At 40.5% G+C, this 25,592-nt stretch overlaps 2 protein-coding genes and 1 pseudogene across 5 annotated transcripts in view; 1 reads left to right on the forward strand and 2 right to left on the reverse strand.

The window, feature by feature from the left end:
- Mdn1 (midasin AAA ATPase 1) overlaps positions 1-17,187 on the reverse strand; it is a 128,743-nt gene extending 111,556 nt beyond the window's left edge. Inside the window, exons 1-10 of the mRNA XM_031366448.1 lie at positions 16,941-17,187; positions 10,262-10,488; positions 6,814-7,038; positions 6,234-6,341; positions 5,964-6,156; positions 4,166-4,408; positions 3,805-3,936; positions 2,665-2,768; positions 1,874-1,988; positions 270-454 (exon numbers count right to left, since the gene is read on the reverse strand). Coding sequence (XP_031222308.1) covers positions 270-454; positions 1,874-1,988; positions 2,665-2,768; positions 3,805-3,936; positions 4,166-4,408; positions 5,964-6,156; positions 6,234-6,341; positions 6,814-7,038; positions 10,262-10,488; positions 16,941-17,042 — 1,634 coding nt within the window. The 5' untranslated portion in view covers positions 17,043-17,187. The remainder of the gene's footprint in view (positions 1-269; positions 455-1,873; positions 1,989-2,664; positions 2,769-3,804; positions 3,937-4,165; positions 4,409-5,963; positions 6,157-6,233; positions 6,342-6,813; positions 7,039-10,261; positions 10,489-16,940) is intronic.
- Positions 17,064-18,817, forward strand: LOC116087996 (annotated as a pseudogene).
- Positions 18,818-21,167: 2,350 nt separating this feature from the next.
- The window catches only part of Casp8ap2 (caspase 8 associated protein 2), a 38,614-nt gene continuing 34,189 nt past the window's right edge, over positions 21,168-25,592 (reverse strand). For 2 of the 4 annotated variants that reach the window (XM_031366449.1, XM_031366450.1), the window contains exons 9-11: positions 25,067-25,166; positions 23,928-24,013; positions 21,168-21,786 (exon numbers count right to left, since the gene is read on the reverse strand). In XM_031366449.1, the coding sequence (XP_031222309.1) occupies positions 23,957-24,013; positions 25,067-25,166 (157 nt within the window). In that variant the 3' untranslated portion in view covers positions 21,168-21,786; positions 23,928-23,956. Of the gene's footprint in view, positions 21,787-23,275; positions 24,014-25,066; positions 25,167-25,592 lie in introns of those variants that run through there. The other 2 variants (XM_031366452.1, XM_031366451.1) reach the window with 2 other exon arrangements.

The following is a 25,592-nucleotide window of genomic DNA, read 5'->3' on the forward strand; positions in this document are numbered from 1 at the left end:
GCAAGCAAACAAGCAACTATTTAAGTTAATTTCTAAAGCTTTGGCTTTGAGCTATGCAAGCTCTGTATCCCAGTTTGGGTCTACAGTCAGGCCAGGAGGATCTTCCTGCCCCAGACACTTAGGATGCTAGAATTACAACATTTTAGGTACCCCTATCCGATCCTGCCCAAAGGGATCTTATCTCGCATGCAACCCACATGCTTCATCTGTAAACCATACCCATAAAGACCACCTGCTTCTAAATATGAACTTTCCAGCAAAGGCAGTACCTTAAAGATAATTCTCTTCCCTCAAGGACCACTCTTCTGTTTTCTCTCTCAGCTTCTGAAACTTCCTGTGGTGCCTTGTCACAGCCAACACTTGGAAAGCAATGTTTTTCTCCAGTAAGCTCGATATAAATGTCAAGTAAGTGATCAGTTGCAGTTAAGAGGCTTGGGTATCTGCTCTGAAGAATCTGACTCAGGGCAAGAAAAAAAGAATTTAACAGCTAGAGAGACTCTTAAAAGAGCAACTTAGGAGAAGAACGTTGTCCTGGTCTGGCCAAGGACCTAGGTCCCAGCCCTAACTCAAGGATGGGGAATGCACACAAACTACTGACATTAGTTAACCAAAGAGTTCTTGTACAGTTTGAAATCTTATCAAGCATGGGACTTTGTACTCTCCCTTTGCTCCCACCCCTTCTCTACACTTCAATTCCACGGCCTGTCCTCCTCCTCATAGTACTGACAACTAGCCATCTACAATAGTTTAGAGAACAAAATCAAGATACCAAATAACAACCCATAGGTACCCAAGTACAAGGAATTCATTCACTAAAGAATTCCTCAAGAACTACTTTGTGTAAGTTTCATTGTGTAACCCTAAAATAAATAAAAAGGTATATAGGAAAGAAAATTAAAGCAGAGCACAAAACAGCAGTCACTGATAAACAGTTAAATTTTGAAAAGTCCAAAGTAGAATTTTGAAGCCCCAGGTCCAGTGCTAATCATTCCAACAGGTACACAGCACTGCAGTGGAGAGCATCACATACGGACTACCCACCAACACTCTAAGATGTCGCTGTGTTTATTCACTTGTGGTTGACAGGGTAATTAACATAAAAGAGGAACCCTAGACTCATCTGCCCTGTTTGAGAAGGGTAGGTATCACCTTGCAAATGAACAATGTGGTCAAGACATCTTGACCACAAGATGACCATCTTGGGAGACAAGATTTCAAGGAGTAGAGAAGGAGTCTGTCAGCCACAGGTGGCTGAGCAGACACTGCCAGCAGAAAATAAATACAGGCCCTAACCGGGACACAAAGTTTGAGAAAATAACGGAGCAGTGATGACATGTACCTTTAATCCCAGTGGTTGGGAGGCAGAGATGGGTGACTATCTGTGTGTTCAAGGCCAGCCTGGTCTACAGAGTGAACTCTAGGATAGCTAGGGCTACAAAGGGAAATTCTGTTTCAAAAAAACCCAAGAAAAAAAGGATGAAGGTTGGCAAAATGCTAGGTGTGCTGAGATGTGCGACACTGCTTTAAAGTGCAGTACCTCTAGTTCCAGAGCATCAGATGTCTTTACTGAACTAGACCTCAAATAGTTCATTTAGGCATGCTCCTATATTTCTACCTAGGTGGAGCTTCTGGAACTTTCATGATGAACAACAGAAATAAAAGCACTCTTATTATGTCAGGCAGTGGTGGCGCATGCCTTAAATCCCAGCACTTGGGAGGCAGAGGCAGGCAGATTTCTGAGTTCAAGGCTAGCCTGGTCTACAGAGTGAGTTCCAGGACAGCAAGGGCTACACAGAGAAACCATGTCTCAAAAAACCAAAAAAGGAAAGAAAAAAAAAAACAAAAACCACTCTTATTATCCAAAGCTGCATACCTCATGCAGGTCTTTCTTGTCCAGATTATGCAGGTGAATTTTGGTCCAGTATTTGTCTAGCATAGACGCATGACTATTCAGTGGTCTGTACCAACTTCCTCCACAGCTCAAGAGCCTGCATTGTAAAGGAGAGAATTCAAACAGTGGCACATAAAAGGTTCAGATTTCATGTTGAGTTACAGTCAACCTGCTTCATATACAGGGCACTCCCCCCAAAATCTATGATGGGTGACTGAAACCAGACAGTACAAAATCTACACACAGATACCAATGGTAAAGTTTTATTAATTAGGCAAAGCAAGAGATGACAAGCAAGAATAAAGTTTAATATCTCCACTCTTGGGAGAAACAGAAGCTTATTGAGTTTGACGACAACCTGTTGTGCAGCAAGTCTCTACAACAAATCTACAAATCTCTAAAATAGTCAATTAGAATAATATTATAAAAGTTATAAATTTTTATTTCTTTAATTTTCCATTAATATTTTCAGATCCTACTGACTGAACAACTAAAACCATGGTAGTGAAATCATAAATAGGGTGACTGCTATACAATTCCTTATTTATTAATAGAAGCTGCCATTTTAGTGCTAGATGTAGTAAATTAGGGCAGGTTACTTGACACACAGTCTTTTAAAAAAGGACTGATAGAATTTTTTATCAAATCACTGGAATAATGCCATGGTGTGTTTAGATATCAATGATAAGATGTTTCTGTGAAGGATAAATGACTTCAGCAAAACAAAAAACAAAAATGGTTTGAGAATCAATCAGAACAAAAATTACACATACCTCCTGGTTGCAAACAACTGAAATGTAGGAGCTACTTTCAAACAGTCACCTTGGCCAGGAATCAGAAGTTCTCCATTTTCCAGTAGAGGGATCAACACAGAAACCTAAATCACAAAACCCCATTGATAAAGCCACTGAGACACAGGTAGCAATCAAACAAGCAAACACCACCTGTCTCCAAATGATGGCCATATCCTTAAAGGAAACTCCATCCAGTCTTCACAGTGCAAACTGGAATCAAATCCATTTGTGTTTTCTAAGTTGCACTTAGAAACCTTATTACCAGTACACCTTATTATCTCAATATTCACTGAGTGCTACTTTGGCCCAGAAAAGAGCAAGACAGCAGGATGTATACAGGACTTTTAAAATCAAGAGATGCAAATGACCACACAGCATGATAAGCTTAATTCAGAAGAATTCACTGAACCTGCTCCAAACATAAAAAGATTCACGAAATCATAAAGAATGAGACAGAACCAGCTAGATTTGGTGAGAGAGAAATGCCTCTCCCAACACATAACCATTATTTCTCTTCTCCAGTATGTACAATTCAATATGTACTTAATGTGGAGATTCACCTTATAGAACCTATATAAGACACCTGAACCTTATGACAGCTTTTTGGTCATAGTTTAAGGATTTCAGAGGAAACAGAGACTGCCACTTGACTGCAGAAGTGATCCTTCTAAAAACCAAAACAGGTCACCTTGTGGCATGCTTCTATAATCACTGCAGAGGCAAGAGCAATGTCAGTCTGAGATCAACATGGTCAAATTTCACAGCTGTATAATAAAAAGCATCTCAAAAAACCAACTATTTGTAGCCCTATTCTATAGCTGCCACCCCTGGGAAGTTGATCTCAAAGGTCCCAATGTATCACTAATTGTTCCCACCAGGCAGTAAGATAGCTCACTGTACTCAATCACTACAAAACAGCACAAAACATTCAATAAATATGCAACAGAAGACAAGTGAAGAAACCCAAGTACTCAAGAAAGATTAGGCAGGTAACTATGAATGAGTTTCTTACAATATATCATGTAAAATTCAGAATACCAAACTATCCCCAGGCACTGTGAACAAAATGTTCTTCAAAGACAAAATGTGCAAAGTAAAGAGCTTAGCAAGATGACATACCACATCCAAAGGAGCATAGTCAATATCCTCCAGAAGGATCCAGTGACCTTTTGTGGCTGCCTGTGTCAGGGTGCCAGGCTGCCATACAAACTCTCCAGGGACATCTGTACACCGATACATGCCCAGTAGCATCTGTGGAAAGAGATGAATTAGAGAAATCAAACACCTGAGATAGCAAGGCTATTTCCTTTGAGAAGACATGAAATTTCAACAAGGAAAGGAGGCATATGGGGTATACAAAGGTTGCTCCAAAAGTCAGAAGCAAGGGCAGTAATTATTTCTATGTTCCCTTGGCAAAAACATTAAAATGCTGATATCTGCAAACCAACCAACCCAGTAATACTTGCCCATTCTTAATTACCTTGCTGTCTGTCTGATCTCCAAGCTGGACTTTGAGAAGCTGAGGAGGTTTCGTTCTACCAGTCACTGCAGCTAAATGTTCAACTAAAGAAGTTTTGCCACTTCCTATTGGTCCTTCTAACAACACAGCATTCTGAGAAGCTACTGCAACAGCTAGCATCTGAAGATTTTTACACACAGACTCAACCAACACAAAGGACTTAAGAGCCAGCTCCTGTTCCCGTGAAGAACTCCTGACACTTGCCTAAGAAGAAATGGAAAGACAATTAAAAGAGCCCTTCCCCCAAATGACTCAGTTAATTTCTTCAACAATTCTAATGACCTTACATTATAACAAGTGTAAGCCAAACCCAGAAGGATATGCTCTTCATGTTTTAAAAATTGCTTTTGTGTACCGGGCGGTGGTGGCGCACGCCTTTAATCCCAGCACTTGGGAGGCAGAGGCAGGTGGATTTCTGAGTTCGAGGCCAGCCTGGTCTACAGAGTGAGTTCCAGGACAGCCAGGGCTATACAGAGAAACCCTGTCTCAAAAAACCAAGAAAAAAAAAAAAAAAAAAAAAATTGCTTTTGTGTAGAGCAAAAGTGTGAGGTACCCTTTTTACCTTTTAAAAACTTATATCATTTTATTTTATGCATATGGGCATTTTATATATTTATGTCTATACAGCACATGTGTATTTGTGTACTTGCTGCCTTGGAGTCCAGAAGAGGGCACTAGATCCTCTGGAACTGCCATCACATACAAGCTTGTGAGCTGTCTGCTGTAGATGCTGGAAAACCAACTGCAGTTCCTCTTGAAGAGCAGTAAATGCTCTTTTGTTCGTTTGAGACAAGGTCTCACTCTGTAGCCTGGGCTGCCCTGCTTCCTGAGTGCTATGACTAAAGGTCACCATATTTGACCCACTAACTGCTCGTAATACTAGAGTTCTCTCTCCAGTCCAAGGACAATTTCTAAATAAATGTAAGAGTCTCATCAACCACCAGTAGCTTTTTTTTTTTTCATTCCTTTCCATATGCTAACATTTTATACTTAACATTAGCAGTGCAGGGGCATTATATATAATATATATAGTATATAATATATAATGTTAACTACAGTTTCAGGATATCCAACACAAACTCTAAGGGATTCTGCACTCACGTGATGCACAAACATACACTTAGGTACACACACAGCTACACATAAAAATTAAAAAGAAACTTTGTAAAAATTTTAAAAGATCAACAATGCAGAAACTAGCAGTCTAGTTATATATTTAGTACATTAACCATGCACGTCTTGCACAGATGTAGAAACACACACATACTAAAAGAGAGCACGGACTGTGAGCTAGCTGGGAAAACCTGAGCACAGAGAGAATACACTATGTTTCAATGCATCTGATGTTTTCAGGTACATGAAGAACTGCAGTCTTTTGCTTTGTCAAGTGTATGTGCTTTTGTACCAAGTTATAGCCTCAGTCCTTAAGTCTCTTTCACCATCAGCCTTGGTTTATTGTTTTGTTCTGTATTATTCCTGAGACCACAGGCCTGCCTCTGTAACTATGCACAGCTTCAAATTTTGCTAAAGTTCAAGGCATCACACGGTGACATTACATTTCTACTTTCAGATTTAAAAGAGATGAAGAGAATACTCAGGACAAACTCAGGGATGAATTTATATTTATTTCCCACTAGACACTTCTAAATGGAACATCACTTTATCAAACTGAATGTGGATCACCTATGTGGAGCACCCTGACCGAAGAAATTGCATATTCACGTTTTATGGAACACAGCCCCTGGTGAGGCCACAATACCTGCTCTCCAGGACTGGAGGATTGCTTAGGTAGCACCACACCACAGACAGCTGCCACATTGGAAGAGAGGTCAGCTGAAACTAGGTGTCCCTGAATGTACTGAGGTTCCTTTCCCTTATGCCAGAGGGAGACTTCTGGGTTGGCTAAAACTAAGGCCTTCTCCAAATCCTGTAGCTGAGCCTCTTCTAACAACCTAAGAGGGGGAAAAAAAAGGTCCATGAATTGCCGCAGAAAATACACAGCAAGACCTCCAAGTAGGCCCCTACTCACCTCAACCTGAAATGCACCAATTCATCACTACTGAAAATCTTCCTCAGGAAGGATAACTTGTGTTCTTCATTCATACAGGTCAACAAAGCAAGACAGTTAGCTGTATGCCTGAAGGAAAAAAGCGTATCAATTCTCCTGACCTCCAGCTGATTTTATTAATCGACTTATCAGCTAAACACTAGAAAATAAAATCGTAACCATCACAACACACACTTACAAGTATGTTACAAAGCAAACACAATAAATTCCTTTGGTGGAGCAGGAAAAAGGGTGACACTCCAAGTATATAATCTTTTTCTGATGCAAAACTGGATGATTAAAGAAAGGAGGTAAGAACAAAACAGAACTTAAAGATCTAGGGCTGGAGAAATGAATCAGCAGTTGGAGCCCCGACTGCTCTTCCATAGGACTGCAGTGCAATCCCAAACAGCCACATGAAAGCTCACAACCATCCCTAACTGCTATTCCCAGGATCCAGCAAACATACAGACAACACCATAAACCAACACCTATATCTAAAGGGTTTTTCTTTGTCTTTTCCCACTCTTACCCCCAAGTTAGCACAGGCTAATCCACGTACCAGCGCACCAAAGCATCATGGCTCCTGAGGAGAGGGACACACACACTCCAGTCCCAGAGCTCCCGAAAAACAGTCTGCCTGTGCTGTAGAAATATATGGGCAGCTTCCATTAGGTCCCGGAGCTTCATCCGTTTACGTCCGTAGCGCACTGGGTTTGCATCAGAACTCTCAAGGAAGAGTCTCTGAAACACTGGATAGGTGTCCTTGAAATAGTACAGGGCGAACCTTCAGGAGGGAAGACAATATCAACATTCATTAGTACAAGCAGTCAAGTGGCCATTTGTACTCAGGGACAAGACTGGAAATGAACATCTTCATTGACTGGAAAAGCAGCCAAGTGCCAAATCATCCTCTGGGACAGGACTGCACAACTTACAGAACTTTTGGTACCTCGGAATGTGGGGAGAACAATGCTGAAGCCATACAATCCTAAAGATGGAAATCATTTCAGGTTGAGGACCCAGGCCCTGGCATGAGATACCAGTTGAGAATCTGCAAATCACCAAAGGCTTTACCCACAAAAGCAATGCACATCTTGAGTGGTAATTACTGAACACTTACTGAGTTTTCACTATGAGGAACATACTAGAGATACAAAGCCCATGTTATAATTCTTCCTGACATGCTGCTGAATAAGGGAGAACCACATACAAAAAAACAGAAGAGGAACAAAAGAAAAATGTTCAACTGAATCTGGGAGAGGCAAAACCAGGTGTTCATGCTACAAATTAAAGCACACAGAGGAGATCTTTATGAGAACACACATACAGACACAAACACACACAAATAATAGTTGTTAATAATAATAATAAAACATGAAGTTCAACATAAGGAAACATAAGGAAAACAAGAAGTCCTCTGACAGGAAATCCAGTACTGAGGAGGACAGAATCAAGTTCATCTCCAAGGTGAGAGGTTATGGGAAACATGCTGGGCCTCCACTCTGCTGAAATGGTTTCTGCAGATACATTCTTCTATGGAAAATCTGAGTCTGTGAGAAATACTGGTACAGACGCATCTCTCCTCCTCCTCCTCCTCCTCTTCCTCCTCCGCCACCACCACCACCTACACCCACTCACACGTGTGCACGCACATTTAAAAATCCCTGGCCATACAGGAAACTAAAACTGCAATCTTACAAAACTTACTGGATGCAACCAAAGTAGTACTAACTGGGAAATTTATATCTTCTATGAAATCTCAAATTAGAAGAAAGTAAACACCAAAGTAACAGGAAAAAAAAAAAAAACTGAGTTCAATAATAAAAACCAATGTAACTAAAAGGTGGTTTTCCAAAGACAGCAACAAAATTGCAAACTTTCAGATTCGTGTGGGGGAAGGAGAGCAAGGACTCAAAGAATTAGTATCAGGTGTCTTATACTCCCAGCACTTTAGAGGTCAAGGCAAAAATATCATTAAGTTCAAAGTCAGCAATTTTATAAATATATTTAAAGGACTAGAAGACTAAAGTGTCAGAATAATTACCTAGCATGCACAGGGCCTCAAGTTAAATTGCCAGCATCAAAATGCACAAGAAAAAAATATACAAAACGCTAAAGTGACTGTGTTGATAGTTGCATATAACATGAATTGCTCTTAACTATATATGAACTACCCAGTCATTTTTTTAATTGCACATCCATTAATAATCCAATGTACACAATTGCCAATATGTTCACAAAATAAATACATGTGAGAAAAGGTTACCAGGGATTTGAGATTTGTTGCTCACCAAAAACCTGAGACAGAGATTGGTTAAGATCAAGTGAGTTCATTTACAGCTGGGGCATGGGTGTGTCCTCATTTTCTGTCTTGCCTGTAGCACCACTACAATTTAGAGAAATCTTAGTTCTGAAAGACATACCTCCTCTGGCCATGGAGATCCAGGCTATTCATATCCACAAGCATGAATTTATAATTATTTAGAGTCCTATTATATATTGTTAAATATGCTTTTTGTGCCCACTCTGGAATCTTGAAGGATCGGGTGCTCTCTAATAATGGACTGTTATAGAAATTGCTGAAATATATCTATAACCATAGCACAATACAGGAAAGAGCCAGGCCAGGAGTCTTCACTTAGTGTCAGATAAGCATGCTTTTCTTTGAACCAAGGATGGAGAGGGATGCTGTGACACGGCCATTACTATCATGAATTCACCTGCACAGCATCAAGCCAAAAGATTCAGCATTCTAACAGGTTGCAATAACTAAATTCAATAGGTTACAAAAACAAACAAATAAAATACAAAGACAAAAGAGGAAGACATGAAGCAGGGAAGAGGACGTACCAGGGTAGCTGCCAGGAGTTGGATGGCACATGCCTTTAGCCTTTATTTATTTCTTGCCATTTTATTTTATTTTTTTTAAAGATTTATTCATTTATGAAGTACACTGTAGCTGTCCTCAGACACACCAGAAGAGGGCATTCAATCTCATTACAGATGGTTGTGAGCCACCATGTGGTTGCTGGGATTTGAACTCAGGACCTCTAGAAGAGCAGTTAGTGATCTTAACCACTGAGCCATCTCTCCAGCCTGCCTTTAACCTTTAATATTAGCACTGGACAGTGGAGGCTGGTAGATCTCTGAGTTTGAGGCCAAAACCAAAAGACAAGAAAAGAACATAAAATTTGATGCTGGTGGAAAAACAGAAAATTAATTCATTAGCTTAATGAGTCTCTAACATATTCCTAACACATTCTCTAGAGGTCGGACTTCCAGTTTGCCACAATTCAACTCTAAGGCTGCTTCCTTCTGCTTCTCCAATAGCATCTGACCTCAAATCTACTTCATCCGCACACCTTCCCAGATTCTGAGATGACTGCGAGGGACATCATGGCTGTTTCCTCAAACATTTCATGACAGCTAAGTCAGGAATACTGGTACATACCTGTAGTCCCAGCACTTGGTAGACTAGGAGAGGACCACACCTTGAGATCAGACTAGATAACTAGTAAAAGCTGGTGAAGAGATGGCTCAGGGGTAAAGTACTTGCCACCAAGCATGAGCTCAGGAATTCAACTCCCAGGAAGCACATGATGGAATGAGAGAACTGACCCAATCTGTTCTCTGACCTCTGTGCCACCCTCTACGAATAAATGAATGTAAAACAACAACAACCACAAAATTTAAAACAAAACAAAACAAAACAAAAGTTGAGTCTGGAAAGATAGTTCAGCATTTAAGAATACTGGCTGCTCTTCCACGGGTTCTGAGTTCAATTCCCAGCAACCACATGGTGGATCATGACCATCTATATAAACAGGTCTGATGCTTTGTTCTGGCATGACTCTTACATTTAAAAAAATACAAGAGTATTGCTGTATAATGTAGGCTGGCCACAAGCTCAAAAACCTCTCACCTCAACCTCCCAAGTGCTTTGGTTACAGCAAGAGCCACCCCACTAGACTTGAGGAGAGAGAAATATGAGTTAAACGTCTACTCACGGAAGAACATCAGGATGACTACCAATGAGCTTGCTCATTGACACACTGAGCCGTTCATGCAGATCGTGGTTGACTTGGCCTCCAGTTTTAATGGCTCTAGCATTTCTTTCCAGCAAATCCAAAAGGATAGGGCGCAACTGGCGGCCAAGCAAAAGGGTATAGTCTTTATCGAGGAGCAAGTGTGCCAAGGCATTCAGGATGCACTGGCGATCTTGAGGTGTCCACACCTGAGTGAGAAGCAAGACAAATGTCTATGTAAACCACATTCTTTAGTATCAGAGAAATCAGAATACTAGCTTAGAATCAAAACACTAATTCCTAGGTTTCTTAAGTGACTTCATAATACAATAAAGTACGGTTTTGTTACAACAAAAGGTCAGAGTTTGTTACTGAAAGTTCCAGTCTACTGAGATAATACACAAGAAAACCAATACTTGGGATTCTATTTTAAATGATATGCAACTTCAGCTCAACAGTAAATGCTGCAGGGTCTCAATACAGTCCAGAAATTGTAAAACCCCAGTGTTGTCGTCTCCTATGCTCCTCGTAAATGAAAACATAAGGTACAGAAGGTTACTTCCACGCATGAAAGAACACATCTTTAAGAAATACATATGGGAATGGCGAGATGGCTCAGCAGGTAAGAGCACTGACTGCTCTTCCGAAGGTCCTGAGTTCAGATCCCAGCAATCACATGGTGGCTCACAACCACCTGTAATGAGATCAGACACCCTCTTCTGATGCATCTGAAGACAGCTACAGTGAATTATGCCAGAGGAAGCAGGGTATGATGTCACACATCTGTGAACTTGGCACTCAGGAGTCTGAGACAGAAGATCTACAGTTTGAGGTCACCCTGGGCTACACAGCTACATAACAAGATTCTGAATTAAAATAGGGATTCCAATCCAGGGATTGTTGTTTGTTAGGTTTTGTTTGGTTTGAGATAGGGTCTTGCTATGTATCCCAAGCTGACCATAAGCTCAAAGCAATCCTACCTTTTCTACCACCCCATCCAGCCCTGCACCACTAAGTAATGTACCATGTGTACATACAGCAAGCCCAGCTTCTGTTGTCAGGGAGTGAAGTTCAAAGCTCCACTAAATATCATATTTAGAATAATCTCACCAATTTTATCTAATCCTTTCCTAGTTATGTATGACAATGGGGCTAATCAAAAGGACACATACATACATACATACATATGTACATATCTTACAGCACTAAAAAGCTATACATTTAGAGGCACTCTCAGTGGTAGACACTTGGCCTATCATGCATGAGGATGGTCTTAATTCCCAGTACCATAAACAAATCACGTATTTCTTTTCAGCCTAGATACATAGGGTATTTAAAAGGATATAAAAGTTGCAATGGTTTGATTAACAAGTTTAGTATTTATAATGCTGTAAAAGCATATCCATTAAAATACTGTTTTTTCTTTCAACACTATTCTAAAATAGGATTTATGCTGGATGATTTCATCCATCTATTAGTTAATAAATACTTTTGAGTGTGTTTTGGATAAATTTGGATATCTGGGAAATTAAATATATCATTTTATTTTGACTATTTTCAGTTTACAAAAGGAATATCAGATATATTCCATTGTAAGCCAATGTGTGTAAGAGCATGTGCTGGTGATCTTGGAGGGACTTTAAAAAAAGCTCTTAAAAACAAATCTTTATGAAAAATAAATTAGTTTTCTAGCACTACCAAGACACTATTATAAACTGATGGTTTAAAATCACAAACAGTACTGTGTCATTTATTTCTGGAATCTGAAGTCAAGGTGGTAACAGGGACACATTTTCCCAAAAAAGTTTACAAGAGCATCATCAGCCTTCCTAACTTTCCATAGCTTCTGGCCATGGCTATCAATCCTGCATGTCCCCAGGCTTTCAGCTACACCACTCTAATCTCAGCCTCTGTCAGAATCACCAATGCCATTTCTCCATCCTTTCACAAAATCACACTGAATTAAGACTCTAATGATCTCATTTTTTACTTCTGTGAAGGATGGTTAGTATGGTCAAACTGACCCAATCCAGACTCATCTTGTGAGCACACTGTCTCTGCAAGGTTAGCCTCTCAGAGTTCCAGTGAGGGATTATCTTGGTTATATTAACTGATACGGGAAGAGTCGGTTAGTCTGGTAGATCACTCTCTGAGCAGACGTGAACTGTGTAACTAAGAAGCAGCATTCATCCTTTCAAAACCTGGCAGCTTCACTCTCCTGAAGTGAGTTAGTTCCCAGCCACAACGCACTGTGAAGCGAAGGAAGTCTTCCTCCACTGCATTATTTTTGTCAGGGTATTTTATCACAGCAGCAACAACAAAAAGAAACTAGGATAATTTTATTATGGTCTCAAAGGCCCTATTTCCAAAGGACATCAAATATTAGGGGCCAGGATTTTCCTATTATTTTTGGTAGATACAAGCTGTTGTTTTGCAGTGCTATGAGTCAAAGCCCTATACTACAGTGCTATATCCCCAGCCTTGGCAGACACATTGAACTACTAAACTGGTGCTGTCCTAAGCTTCCTCAATTCCCTGCCATAAATAAAACTACTTAATAAAAGTTAACTAATGAGGGCAAGCATAGTGGCACATGCCCGTAATTCCCAACAGCTGGAGAAAGCTAGTTAACAGTGCATGTCTACGGTTCCTTCTGCTCACAAGGCTAAGGCAGGACAGTATAGTAAGTCTCAAAACAACAACACTTAGGGCTGGGGACTAGCTTGGTTCCTTATTTTGCATCCATGAAGCCCTGAGGGGTTCACTCACCAACAAATATAAATAGGGTGAGCATGCAGGGCAGCAGTTACACAGGACAATTCATTATATAACCAACTTTCTCTTTTTGTAGCTCCAGCTTGCAAGCCAGAGCATCTCTGATCCCATGTCCTGGCTGCCAGAACAACAAAGAAGCAGGGAATGTTCAAGGATTTGCCCCAAATCCAAGCCTACCAGACCACCCAGGTAACTGCATTCTTGGGAAATTCTGCCTCTTTGCAAAATGAGAGCTGCTGGAGAAGCCTCATGGGTATCTACGTTTTGCTTTTCTTTCACAAAGCTTGAGTGGGTTTATTTAGGTGGTATACATGCATACTAGTCTGAGGGAAGCTCAAGACTGATTAAACTACCAAATTCTGGGCCAGTGAGATGGCTCAGCGGGTGAAGGCGATTGCCAGTATCCATGTGGTAAATGGAGAGAACATCCTACAAGTTGTCTGCACATGTTAAATGTAAAATTAAATAACTAAACAGAAAAGATATTTTTAGAGTGGTTCAGATGCTCCTAATCAAACTTAGCAACCAGCTCAATGTGGTGGCACCATAATCCCAGCACCAGAGGCAGAGGCAGTTGAATCTCTGAATTCAATGACAGCCAGAGCTACACACACAAACTCTGTCTTAAAAAAAGAAAAACACACCAAAAAAGAGCAACCAATTCAGTTCCTTTGCTATAATGACTAGTGCTAGGTCTCAACCTAAGATAAGTCTCATTCAGTACACAAGTGAGCAAGCTGTGGCTCCCCCCAGCAGCCCTCAGTCCATCCCCTACCCTAAAAACCTCTCCCTCCTCTAAGCTGGGCTTCCCTTCCCCCAGCCTGGTTCCCAGTCTCTGGCCACCTAACCACCTAACTCAGGGTGCCTCTCTTAACCAGCATCTTCTCTGTTGCTCTCTCTCCTCCTCCCCTTCCAGCCAAGTTCAGCCTGGACTCTTCCCACTGCCTGCTTTCTCCTTATAGCTGTGTTAATACTTTAGGAGTCATCTATCTCCTCCTCCTTTTACTTCAGTTTTTTTTTTCATTCAACTACCACAATTACTAAAATTTATCAGAATTCCCCAAAGCAGCCCAGGAAAAAGAGAAACTTTTTTCATAACTCGTAGGTTTGCCTATTTACTAAACTGAGATAAAACTAGTACACTGATTGAATTTGCCTCTTCTCAAAACTGAGTTTAATGTGTACGTTTCCTTTGTGATTTTTATCTCTATTCAGTTACTTTATAATTTCATTTATTAAAGATGTATTTTGAGCACAAAGAGAACCCCTAACATAGCTCATAAATCCCAAGCATTTAAAAGGGGGGGAGGGGGCTGGAGAGATGGCTCAGCAATTAAGAGCACCCACTGCTCTTCTGGAGGTCCTGAGTTCTTTCCCAGCAACCACATGGTGGCTTACCATCTGTAATGGGATCCAATAACTTCTTCTGGTGCGTCTATAGTGTACTTGCTTTTTAAAAAAGCTGAGCATGATGATGTATTCAAGAGACACTCGAGACTAAGGCAGACAGAGCAGATCTCTGTGAGTTCAAAGCCAGCCTGGTCTACATAGTTGATTCCAGGTCAGTAAGGGTTACCTTACCTCAAAATTACAACAAAGAAAAATTTCCAACTTCCCTTTCCACACATATACTAGGGAACTGTTACTATTACAATGAAGCTGAATTAGAAAGAGCCTTAAAGTGTCATCCCATGCTTGAAGCACTAAAAAGTTTTTCAAAACTGTTCTACAAAGAAACTGTTTGACTATCCCAATCGTAAGCAGATTGATCTGCTCAGGCTGAGTGCCCCTTGCCTGGCTGACACTGGACTGGACACCGGAGGTACAGTCCTCCTTTAGGTAGGTGCTTTCAACAGCTGTTAGTCTGAAACAAAGTGGGCAGTGACAAAGGAGACAAATCCTCCTAGGGTTCCACTAAAAACAACTGCAAACACAGTCCTCCAGAACAAACAGAAGTTAACTGAAAGAGTGTAGCTGTTCACAAGGCCTGTAAGGGTTTTAGGGCAAACATTAATTCAAGGGCAGCAAGTGACTCAATTCTTCCCTTACCATTCATGTGCCCCTACCATCACAAACAAGAGAGTGACAGCCAGAAGGAAAGTGCCTTCAGGTGTGGCTTTCTGGCGAAGTACATTCATTAAGTAGCTCTGAGCCTTTATGATTTCTAAAGCTCTAGCAAAAGCCTGATGCTCTCTCAGTTGCCTGCTGTGCTCTGCAAATACACCAAACTAGAATAAACTTGTTCTTTTCCACCTTAAAAGAACCCAGAGAGTCTGTGTATCTCTGTGTATGTTGTTCTTCTCTTCCATAAACTCCAAGTTAGCTTTTGCTGCACTGATCACAGTGAGAGAGAGGAAAGCAAGCACTATTAGTGAAAATAATGCAAAGATAAAGAAGGGACACTTAGCCGGGCCGTGGTGGCGCACGCCTTTAGTCCCAGCACTTGGGAGGCAGAGGCAGGCGGATTTCTGAGTTCGAGGCCAGCCTGGTCTACAGAGTGAGCTCCAGGACAGCCAGGGCAACACAGAGAAACCCTGTCTCGAAAAACCAAAAAAACAAAAAAGAAGGGACACTTGCCAGGAGCAGGGGACTGAGGCCTGTCAACCTGTGATCATGTGGTAAACTGCCTACCATGTGCAATGTCTAGATTCCACTGTGGTGTCAAATAAAATTAAATGACAAACAATTAAAAAAGAAGAAGGGGAGGAGGAGGGAAAAGAGGAGGAAGAGAAGGAGGAGGAGGAGGAGGAAGAGGAACCAAGCGTTGTGGGACAAGTTTGTAATGGGTACTCTGGAGTCTGAGGCCTAGTGGGTATTTCAAGTGTACTCTGGAAAACACAGCAAGACCCCTGTCTAAACATTACCATTAATGCAAATATGAAGGATAGTAATACCTTAGGGACTGAAGTATTCAATGACAGAGAGTTTGCCTAGCATAGTGAAGCCCTGGGTTAGAGCCCAATCCCACAAAAAATACTAAAATGATAATTACTGCAGTTGTTTGCTGACCATTCAGTGCTAGGCACTCTTGGCATTCTCCTCACCTACACTTTCTAGTCATCAGAGCAACGGTATGTATATAAGTTACCACAACAAACACTTTATCCACAGCACTTATACTCCTCCGTGCATTTTTTTCCTTATAATAATCCATAGATTGGAGACTGTCACTCCCATTTTACAGATTATAAACTGAAGAAAATTACGGAGGTTAATCTAGGCTACAAAGTTGGGACCCAGTCTCCAAAAATAAATAAAAGCTTCGGTTGACGAGTTAGTAGACTCAAGCTTATAGACAGAGTAGGTAGGGAAATTTAAAAGGAAATTAAAACGCAAAGTAAAAAGTTTTCTAGTAAGGACGCTCAACTCAAGCAAAAGTCAATAAGGCAAAGCTCTAGAAAACACAAGACCTATTTGGTAAAAAATAAGTAAATAAGTAAAATAAAAAATTCTTTCACCTCCCAATTCCTAATGTTAACTGTCGTGTTATAACCTTCAGTTGTTTGTTATGAATCGTCTCCGAAGAAGATGCGAACTCCCCTGGAGACTTTAGCGTCTCCTCAGTGGTGTACTGAGATGCCCAGAAGAAATCACTACCGATGTTCGTCAATGGGACAAAGTAAAGAAAAACATACTTGTAAGCAAACCAGGGGTGGGGAAAAGTAAGTGTTGGCTTAGGCAAAGCACGTGTCAGGGGCGTGGGGAGGCGGAGAGCAGCAGCCTCGCAGAAAAGCCAACTGCTTTTATTCCGGAAGGGCATGCTCTCCACCACGGCCTGAGCGCCGGTCGGGGGCGAGGAAATGGAAGCTGACCCCGAAAAACAAAGGCCCTTTCCCGGGACTCAGCGCTCACCGACCCGGGCCCGCCTCCCTTCGCCCATGCTCACCGACTTGGCTAGGAACCTGTTCAGCTCGCCGCTGCTCTTCTCGTTCTTGGCGGCGATTAGCCGCAGCGGCCCGGCTATCAGCTCCACAGAAAGGTGCTCCATCGTCTCCGGCCGCGGCCACAGGGCCGCGGGGTGACCGCCGAAAACCTACGACGGCCAGGAGACCCCCTAGAGCCGGCAAGCGAACACACGTGGTGAAGGAGTTCACGTTCGTGTCATCAGCCTGCGGCGGCGCGACTTCTGCCACGCCCACACTAGCGGAAATGCGTCACAGCAGCGCCGCTGCTAATAGGAAGGGGAGCGGAAATAGTTTTTGAGGTTAGCCCCCTTACTGGTGTGGGGGGTCCTCATTCGGTGAGTGAAACGGATATCCCCAAAGGAGGAGCTGCAGGAGCGTGAGACCTAAGCGCACAGTGACTTACTCTGTATCATCACAGGTCATATGTGAGCGATAAGCAGATACGCTGTCCAAGACTGTTGCCCATAGAAAAGTGACGTTGTGAAAAATGGCACTTGATGTAATCTTACAAATACTGGAAATAATTGCTTACTTAAAAAGGAGAGTAGGAGCGGGGCAGTGATGGCGCACGCTTTTAATCCCAGCACTTGGGAGACAGAGACAGGTGGATTCCTGAGTTCGAGGCCAGCCTGGTCTACAGAGTGGGTTCCAGGACAGCCAGGGCTATACAGAGAAACCCTGTCTCGAAAAAATAAAAACAACGTCCTCCCGCCCCCCCCCCAAAAAAAAAGGAGAGTAGGGGCCGGTGAGATGGCTTCGTTGGCTAAAAGCTCTTGAGATGCAAGCCTGACGCCCTGAGTTTGATATACCAACCCCAGAGTTGGTTTGTGATCTCTACTTGTGCACCATGGCACATGTGGGCCTTCACACACACACACACCCCTCATAGTAATAATGATTCAGGAAAAAACTGTAGAGTACACTAAATTAAAATTGTTAATATGAAGGTCACGAACAAGTTAAACCTATAATGATGTCAAAGAAAATATACCAACATAGTGCAGCTTATAACCATCTGTAACTCCATCTCTAGGACTTAAAACGCCCTCTTCTGGCCTCTGTGGCATGTACACACATATGGAACGTGGCATACAACACACACACACACAACAGTTTTTTGAGACAGGGTTTCTTTGTAGCCCTGGCTGTCCTGGAACTTGCTCTGTAGACCAGGTTGGCCTCTAACCTCAGAGATTCACCTGCCTCTGCCTTCCCAGGGCTGGAATTAAAAGTGTGGCTTTAATACCTGGCTGTTTTGTTTTTTAGGAGGGAGACCTGTCTAGATGGCTCAACAGGTAAAAGATGCTTTCCCAGAAGTCTGGCAAATGGATTTCAATCTCTGAAACCTACACAAAGTACTTAAGTAGATAAAAGTTTACTCTAGGCCAGGTGGTGGTGGTGGTGCATGCCTTTAATCCCAACACTTGTGGGGCAGGGGCAGGCGGATTTCTGAGTTCGAGGCCAACCTGGTCTACAGAGTGAGTTCCAGGACAGCCAGGGCTACACAGAGACACCCTGTCTCGAAAAATCCAAAAAAAAAAAAAAAAAAAAAATTTACTCTAGGTGCAGAGAAGGGACACTTCTTCCAAGTGTGAGGGCACTAACAATGGACACCCAGAAAAGTGTTCAACCCCCAAAGCAGCAGCCAATGATATTTGTGTCACACCAAAAATGAAATAAAATCCAGGAATCCAATCAGATGCAGAGAATGTGGATACAGAATAAAGTACAAGAAAATGACTAAAAGTTTGGTGGTTTTTGATGCTCAATGAAACTGGGGAATTCATGAGTGTCTTCATACATTTGCCCCATTGATGTTTCTCTTTGTTATATAGTTTTTAACTTAGTCTACTTAATGACAACGGTATACCTATGACTTCACTTTAGAAAGGCAACTATATTTTATTTTGTATCAAGGAAATTTTGGTTCAAAAGAAGTTATTCTAGTACCTTACAAACTTTTAAGATGTTTCCTTACTGTTTCTAGTACTTAAAAATATCAGTATATATCTGCATGTATTCTCTCATTTGGTACCATGTAGGTTTATTCCTATTTTACCTTTTTTTGTATATTATTTATCAATAAATCTATTTCTTCCTTTCTCTTTCTTTCTTTTTGAGACAGGGTTTCTCTGTATAGCCTTGGCTGTCCTGGAACTAACTCTGTAGACCAGGCTGGTCTTCAGATCTGCCTGGCTCTGCCTCTCAGGTACTGGGATTAAAAGCATACAACACCACTGCTTGGTTCCTAAGCAGCCAACTACTTGCTAGAACCCATAACTGGGTCCTCTTCAAGAGCAGTGTCCTGGCTAGTTTTATGTCAACTTGAAACACGCTAAAATGTTTGAGAGGAAGGAATCTTTTTTTTTTTTTTTTTTTTTTCCAGACAGGGTTTCTCTGGGTAGCCTTGGCTGTCCTGGAACTCACTCTGTAGACTAGGCTGGCCTCGAACTCAGAAATCCGCCTGCCTCTGACTCCCAGGTGCTGGGATTAAAGGCGTGTGCCACCACCGCCCGGCGAGAAGAAGGAATCTTAACTGAGAAATTGCCTCTGTTGTAACTGGGCTATTAATAAGCCTCTACAGCATTTTTTTAAAATTAGTGATTGATATTGGTGGGCCCAGCCAATTATGAGTCCAGCCCAAACCAGGCTGAGCAAGACATGAGGAAGCCAGTAGTCTTCATGAGCTCTGCACTAGCTCCTGCCCCAACTGCTTTTAATGATTAACTGTTATCTGGCAGTGGTGAAATAGCCCTTTCCCCTCTAGTTTGCTCTGGCCATGGTGTTTGATCAACAAGTAGTAACTCTTAAGACAAGGTTTTAACTTTCTCCAGCCCTGACTTTAAAATAAAATAAAAATATATTTATAATATTATAATATATGTAAAATAAAACAAAAAAATATTTTATTTTAAATGTAGGAGTATCCTATTTGTCATTCTTGCTTTAAAGTCTTTTCTTTCCATGCTTATTACCTTCATTTAAATTCCAAAAGCCTTCATTAGTCTGGTTTGTTTTCTTTTGAACCAGTAACATCTCTTTCTCATCATTTCACTCTGTGAATTCATTTACCTGGTGGTAGGGGATGACAAGATGCCCTGGAAGATGATCCAAAGCCAGGCCTCCAGTTTACATTAGATGCTCAGAGAAGAAAAGGGTCAAGGTCTCATTCTACAAAACCAGTTCATTCTTCAAGTTTCTATCTACCAAGCAATCTTTTAAGTTAAGACATTCCCCTTGGACATCCTAGGAGAAAGAGCAAGAGGACAAGCACTACTTTGAAGTCTAAGGACTAGATTATAACCCAACACTTTCATGAGACTAGAAAGAAGTGCCCAGGCTGAATCAATACTTACCCTAGTGTTCTCTAAATTATCACTTTTTTGTGTTTACTTAGTTGTATTGAAAAGAAAAAGCTTTAGATCTGTTCTAAGAAGAAAAGTTATGGGCCTAAGAATCCATCACAAGCTGGCCCACATGGGCCTGGGAATGAGCAAACAAGTTGTTAGATATCATAAGAGCTGGCAGGTCAAGAAGACATAAAAGTATAAACATAGAAGAAAACATGTCTAGGCAAATGAGGACATGTCCAGGCCCCAGGCCTGCAAGGACGTGCCTGGGCGGACACTAAGTAATGGACCATCTGGTCCTCTCAGATATGGTTTAAGGTCAGATACTTTGTTGACTCAGATTAACACCAACGTTAAGAATTTTCCACTCTGTTCTGCACGTAATAGTTAATATTTGAACTAGCCAATCATGTGTAACCATACCGATTCCTTTGTTCCCCCAGACCTTTCCCCTATATAAACCCCTAACTTTCGAGCCTCGTGGTCGATTCCACTATCTCCTTCATGAGATAGATATAGAGTCGGCCCGGAGCACCCCGAAATTAAATTGCCTCATGTTTTTACATCAAGACGGTCTCTTGTGATTCCTTGGGTACACGTCCTCCGGAGATTTGAGTGGGGGGGTCTCCCCATAGGGGTCTTTCAGTATTTGTGAGGACATCTGCAGAAGAGACAGGGTTAACTGTATCAACACATGGTGTGAAAGAACAGGCAATGGCAACACAATCAATGAAGCCACCTCAGTAACTGAGTTAGTCATTCTCATCTTGAAATACTTCAAAGAGTTCCCCACTCTCCCTTAAATATTACCTCTTTAGAAATCATCTAAACACAATAAGAGAAGTATACTAATAAAAATAAAACAGAACTTTACTTGTTTTTATTATACATGACTAACTGAAAGGAAAGTTTATACAAAATATTTTATATAGATAAAAAAAAACCTTGGCTAGCAAAACCATGTGCATACATATACAGACACACTTACAATATTTTATATCACAATAATTATACATATATACAAATATACTATTTAAATTATTTCACAATTTTCCAAAATGAGGCAATTATAAAAACAAAAATGAATAAAAAGGTAAACTAAACAGTCATTACATTTAAAATGCTACAAAGTTGTTTTTAAAATCTAAAGAAGTTATTTCATTCAATATCAAAACTAAGGTTTCAGTATTATGTCAAGGTTGCTTTTATTCTTTCATTTGATAACAACTTTTAATGATTAAAGATAAATATTCTGACCAATAACAGGTAAGTGAATCAGACTGTTGATCTGAATAAGCCAAGCACAATGACCAGGAAAGTAAAAAAAAAAAAAGGAAAAGAAAGGTAGATGATCATCTAGTCATCAAAATGGAGACAAAACCTCCACCTAGTTCCCCATTTAAAACATGAGGAATTGAAGCTTCTGTGTAGAAGAATTATCAGTGAGGCACCATGAAATCCAGATCCAGCAACTCATCTGGAATGGAAGAAAATACTGACATTATTACTGGGATCTTTTTTTTTTTTGAGACAGGGTTTCTCTATGCAACAGCCCTAGCTGTCCTGGAACTTGCTTTGTAGACCAGGCTGGCCTCAAACTCACACATTTGACCTCCAAAATGCTGCTGGGGGCAAAGGTGTGTGTCGCCATGCCTGGGGTGTTTTCTGATACATATCCAGTTTCATAGTGTTACCTTCTAAATCAGCTAAACTTATAACACTGGTTTATATACAATCAATCTGTTAATTACTAATATACTGGTTTTTGCCCCCAAGAATTAAATGAAGCTATAAAAGTAGGGGTTGAAAGGGGAGTGTGAATCAGACATAGCTAAAAATGAAATAACCCAAAACCCACAATTATTATTAATATAACTATTATTATTAATATAACTATTATGCTGGCCAGGGGAATGACGAAAAATATCTATTTTTTTTTCCTTTTTGAGACAGGGTTCTGGCCTAGGCTGGCCTGGAATTCACCACATAAACCAAGCTGGCCTCATATTTGTAGCAATCCTACTGTCTCTGCCTTCTGAGTGTTGGGATATTAGATGTACCTGTATGGCCCCTCAAGTAAATCATTCCCCAAATTTACATTCTCTTCACAAAGAATGGGAATCATATTTTCAAAGAACATTAACCTAAAATAACTAGGTCTTCTTTTATTTGTTTGTTTTTTAACTCTCTGGAGATAAGTCTTATGTAGCACATACAGGTTGGCCTTAAACTTGTTATGTAGCTAAATCTACCACCTAACCTTCCTGCCTCTTACTTCGCCGAGTGTTGGGACTACAAGCATGTGCTACAAGATGTGGTTCTTTTTTTTCTTTTTTCTTTTTTTACTTAATTTCTTTCAGAGAGGATCTCATCATGTAACTCTGGGTAGCCTGGATTCAAAAGATCCTGAGTGCTGGTGTTAAAGATAAGCAGTACAAGCGTAGCTGAAGTTAATTCCTTTTTTAAAAAAAATCTTTTAGCCGGGCAGTGGTGGTGCACGCCTTTAATCCCAGCACCTGGGAGGCAGAGGCAGGTGGATTTCTGAGTTTGAGGCCAGCCTGGTCTACAGAGTGAGTTCCAGGGCAGCCAGGGCTAAACAGAGAAACCCTGTCTCAAAAAAACGAAAAACAAAAAAACAAAAAACAAAAACAAAAAACAAAGCAAAAAAAACCTCTTTTATTTCACATTGGAGTTGTGTTCTGCCTCTACATATGTCTGTGTGAGTGTGTCAGATTCCCCCAGAACAGAAATTACAGACAGCTGTGCACTACCATGTGGGTGCTAGAATTTGAACCTGGGCCCTTTGGAAGAGCAGTTAGTGTTCTTAACCACTAAGCCATCTCTTCATCCCCTGAAGTTAATTTCTTAAAGACAACAATGCCATTGCATTACTTATACTAATGTTTCAAAGTTCTTTAGAGTACGTTAGTCCTTCAAATTGTCTATTAAGATCAGACATAGTAGGTGATTAGTAGATTAGTAACTCAATAATGGGCTAGAAATGGAGAATAACTCAAAAATATTTAGATCCCTTCATATAAGATCTATATTCAAAGCTGACTATTTCTTACAATCTTTACATGTATTTACTTATTGTGAAAGAGAAGAAGAGGGAGGAGGAAGAGGAAGAGAGAGAATGTGTGCCACAGCATAGTTGGGCTCAGGAAAATGTGTAAGAATTGGTTTTTATCAAGTAGGGTTTATCAGATGGTGCTACATAGTAAGACCCTGGGGTATGTGTGTGTGTGTGGAGGGGGAAACCAGATTACATAATAAACCCAGTGGTTATAAAACATTGCTCTGTTGTTGTATTCTTTGTCTATAAAAAAGTTTTGTGACAGGGTATAGTTTAGTGGTAGAATACCTGCCTAGTAAGCACAAGGCACTGAAACTGATCCCTAGCACTACTGATAATTCATTGATTATTATAATGAATTTCAGCAATTAACAACTTATCCACAAGCTCTATCTAAGCTGAGGGGCCAGCCCTACTCATCTGGTCTTCACTAGTACTCACTACAACAGCCCTGCAGACAAGGAGACATTAGGACTGCAATCATCTTCACACCACTACTGTGAAAGGCTGTGACACATACAAGGGCAGGGCCTAGCACTTACAGCATTAGTCTCCTGTGATGGACCCACTACTACCTGCATTTTGACTTCTCAAAGAGCTTTTTCAGCTGCTGGAACCTCTCTGAAACCTGAAAAATTAAAAAACTATTACAAATATATTCATTTTTAAGACTGATGAATACAATCATAAAACATACACAAACAGAATTATCCTAAATAATAAGAGATAAAATGTTTAGAAAAATAAAACATCACCGGGCAGTGGCAGTGCACGCCTTTAATCCCAGAATCTGGGAAGCAGAGGGGCAGATTTCTGAGTTTCAGGCCAGCCTGGTCTACAGAGTGAGTTCCAGGACAGCCGGAGCTACAGAGAGAAACCTTGTCTCAAAAAAAAAAAAAAAAAAAAAGAAAGAAAAAAAGAAAAGAAAAGAAAAGAAAAAAAGAAAAAAGGAAAAAGAAAAAGAAAAAGAAAAAGAAAACATCTTTGGGGCTGAGGATATATCTTGTTTGACAGAGTGGTATTTGACAGTCTAGCATGTACAAGGCTAGAGTTTAATTCCCAGTACTACAAAGACAAGGCATGGTTGTGAATGCCTGTAATCCCTGGTATCTTGAGACAGGAGGTTCTAAAATTCAAGGTTATCTTTGGCTTAGCAGTAAACTCAAGGACTAATCAAGTTTCGTCAGAGTCAGTCAGTCTGTCTCTTTATACACCCACACCCACCCACCCATACATACACACTCCTTTTGATTTAATTCTCAAAATAAAATCTTATTTAATTAATAAAGAAACACCACTATCAACTTCCTTGAAATGAAATAAAATACATGAATGGGGCCAGTAAACATCTTTTGTCTTTTGGTAGGCTAACAATTAAATGTGGGGCTAGGGACATAACTAATGTTTCTAAACTGTTTCATAAATAGAATATACCTTTGAGTTTTATATGAACTTTTAAAGAAAAGTAGATCTTGTCAGGTATGGGTTTTGTACATCTTTAATCTCAGCACTCGGGTATAGTGATCAAAATCAAGATCATTGGTAGCAATGCATGTGGCTCTGGGTTCAATCTCCAGCATAAAACTAAGTGGATTAATTAATAAATCTAAGTAAACATCAAAAAGCAAATCAAAAAGCAATCATCTGTGATTTAATAAAAATATAAAAACTGGGCAATTACCTGATTTGGATTTTTATTCAGCTTGACAGCTAAATAAGTAAATGTTTTCAGGGACGGCATTCTTTTCTGACACTCCAGTAAAATTTCCCGGTCATCATTTCTGAGGAGGAAAGATTGGCATTTAGCTTTATGTTGATTTAAAAAGGTAATAAATTCCACTGCTTTCATATCATTCACCAGGTATACTACTTTCAGTAAAATGTATAGTAAACATATATATATGTATACTATATGCACATATATATGCATGCCCAACACCACTATCGATGACCCATATTTTCCCAAATTTTCTATAGTAAAAATACCAAGTAATTTTTAATCTCCCCTCCCCCCTGCTCTTTAGGGCTAGTCAAAAAACAAGCTAGGTCTTGGTGACCGTGACAGAGAACTTCTGCCTCCACCATGCTTCTACCCAACTTACTTTTCAACAGAGAAAATAAATTTTAAAAAAGTAAATTATATACTAAAATTATAAAATACTTACTTAGCTTAGGTGTTACTTAAAAAAGCCGGGCAGTGGTGGCGC

This window comes from Mastomys coucha, unplaced genomic scaffold, assembly GCF_008632895.1.
Source record: "Mastomys coucha isolate ucsf_1 unplaced genomic scaffold, UCSF_Mcou_1 pScaffold14, whole genome shotgun sequence".
In the NCBI taxonomy this organism is placed as follows: domain Eukaryota; kingdom Metazoa; phylum Chordata; class Mammalia; order Rodentia; family Muridae; genus Mastomys; species Mastomys coucha.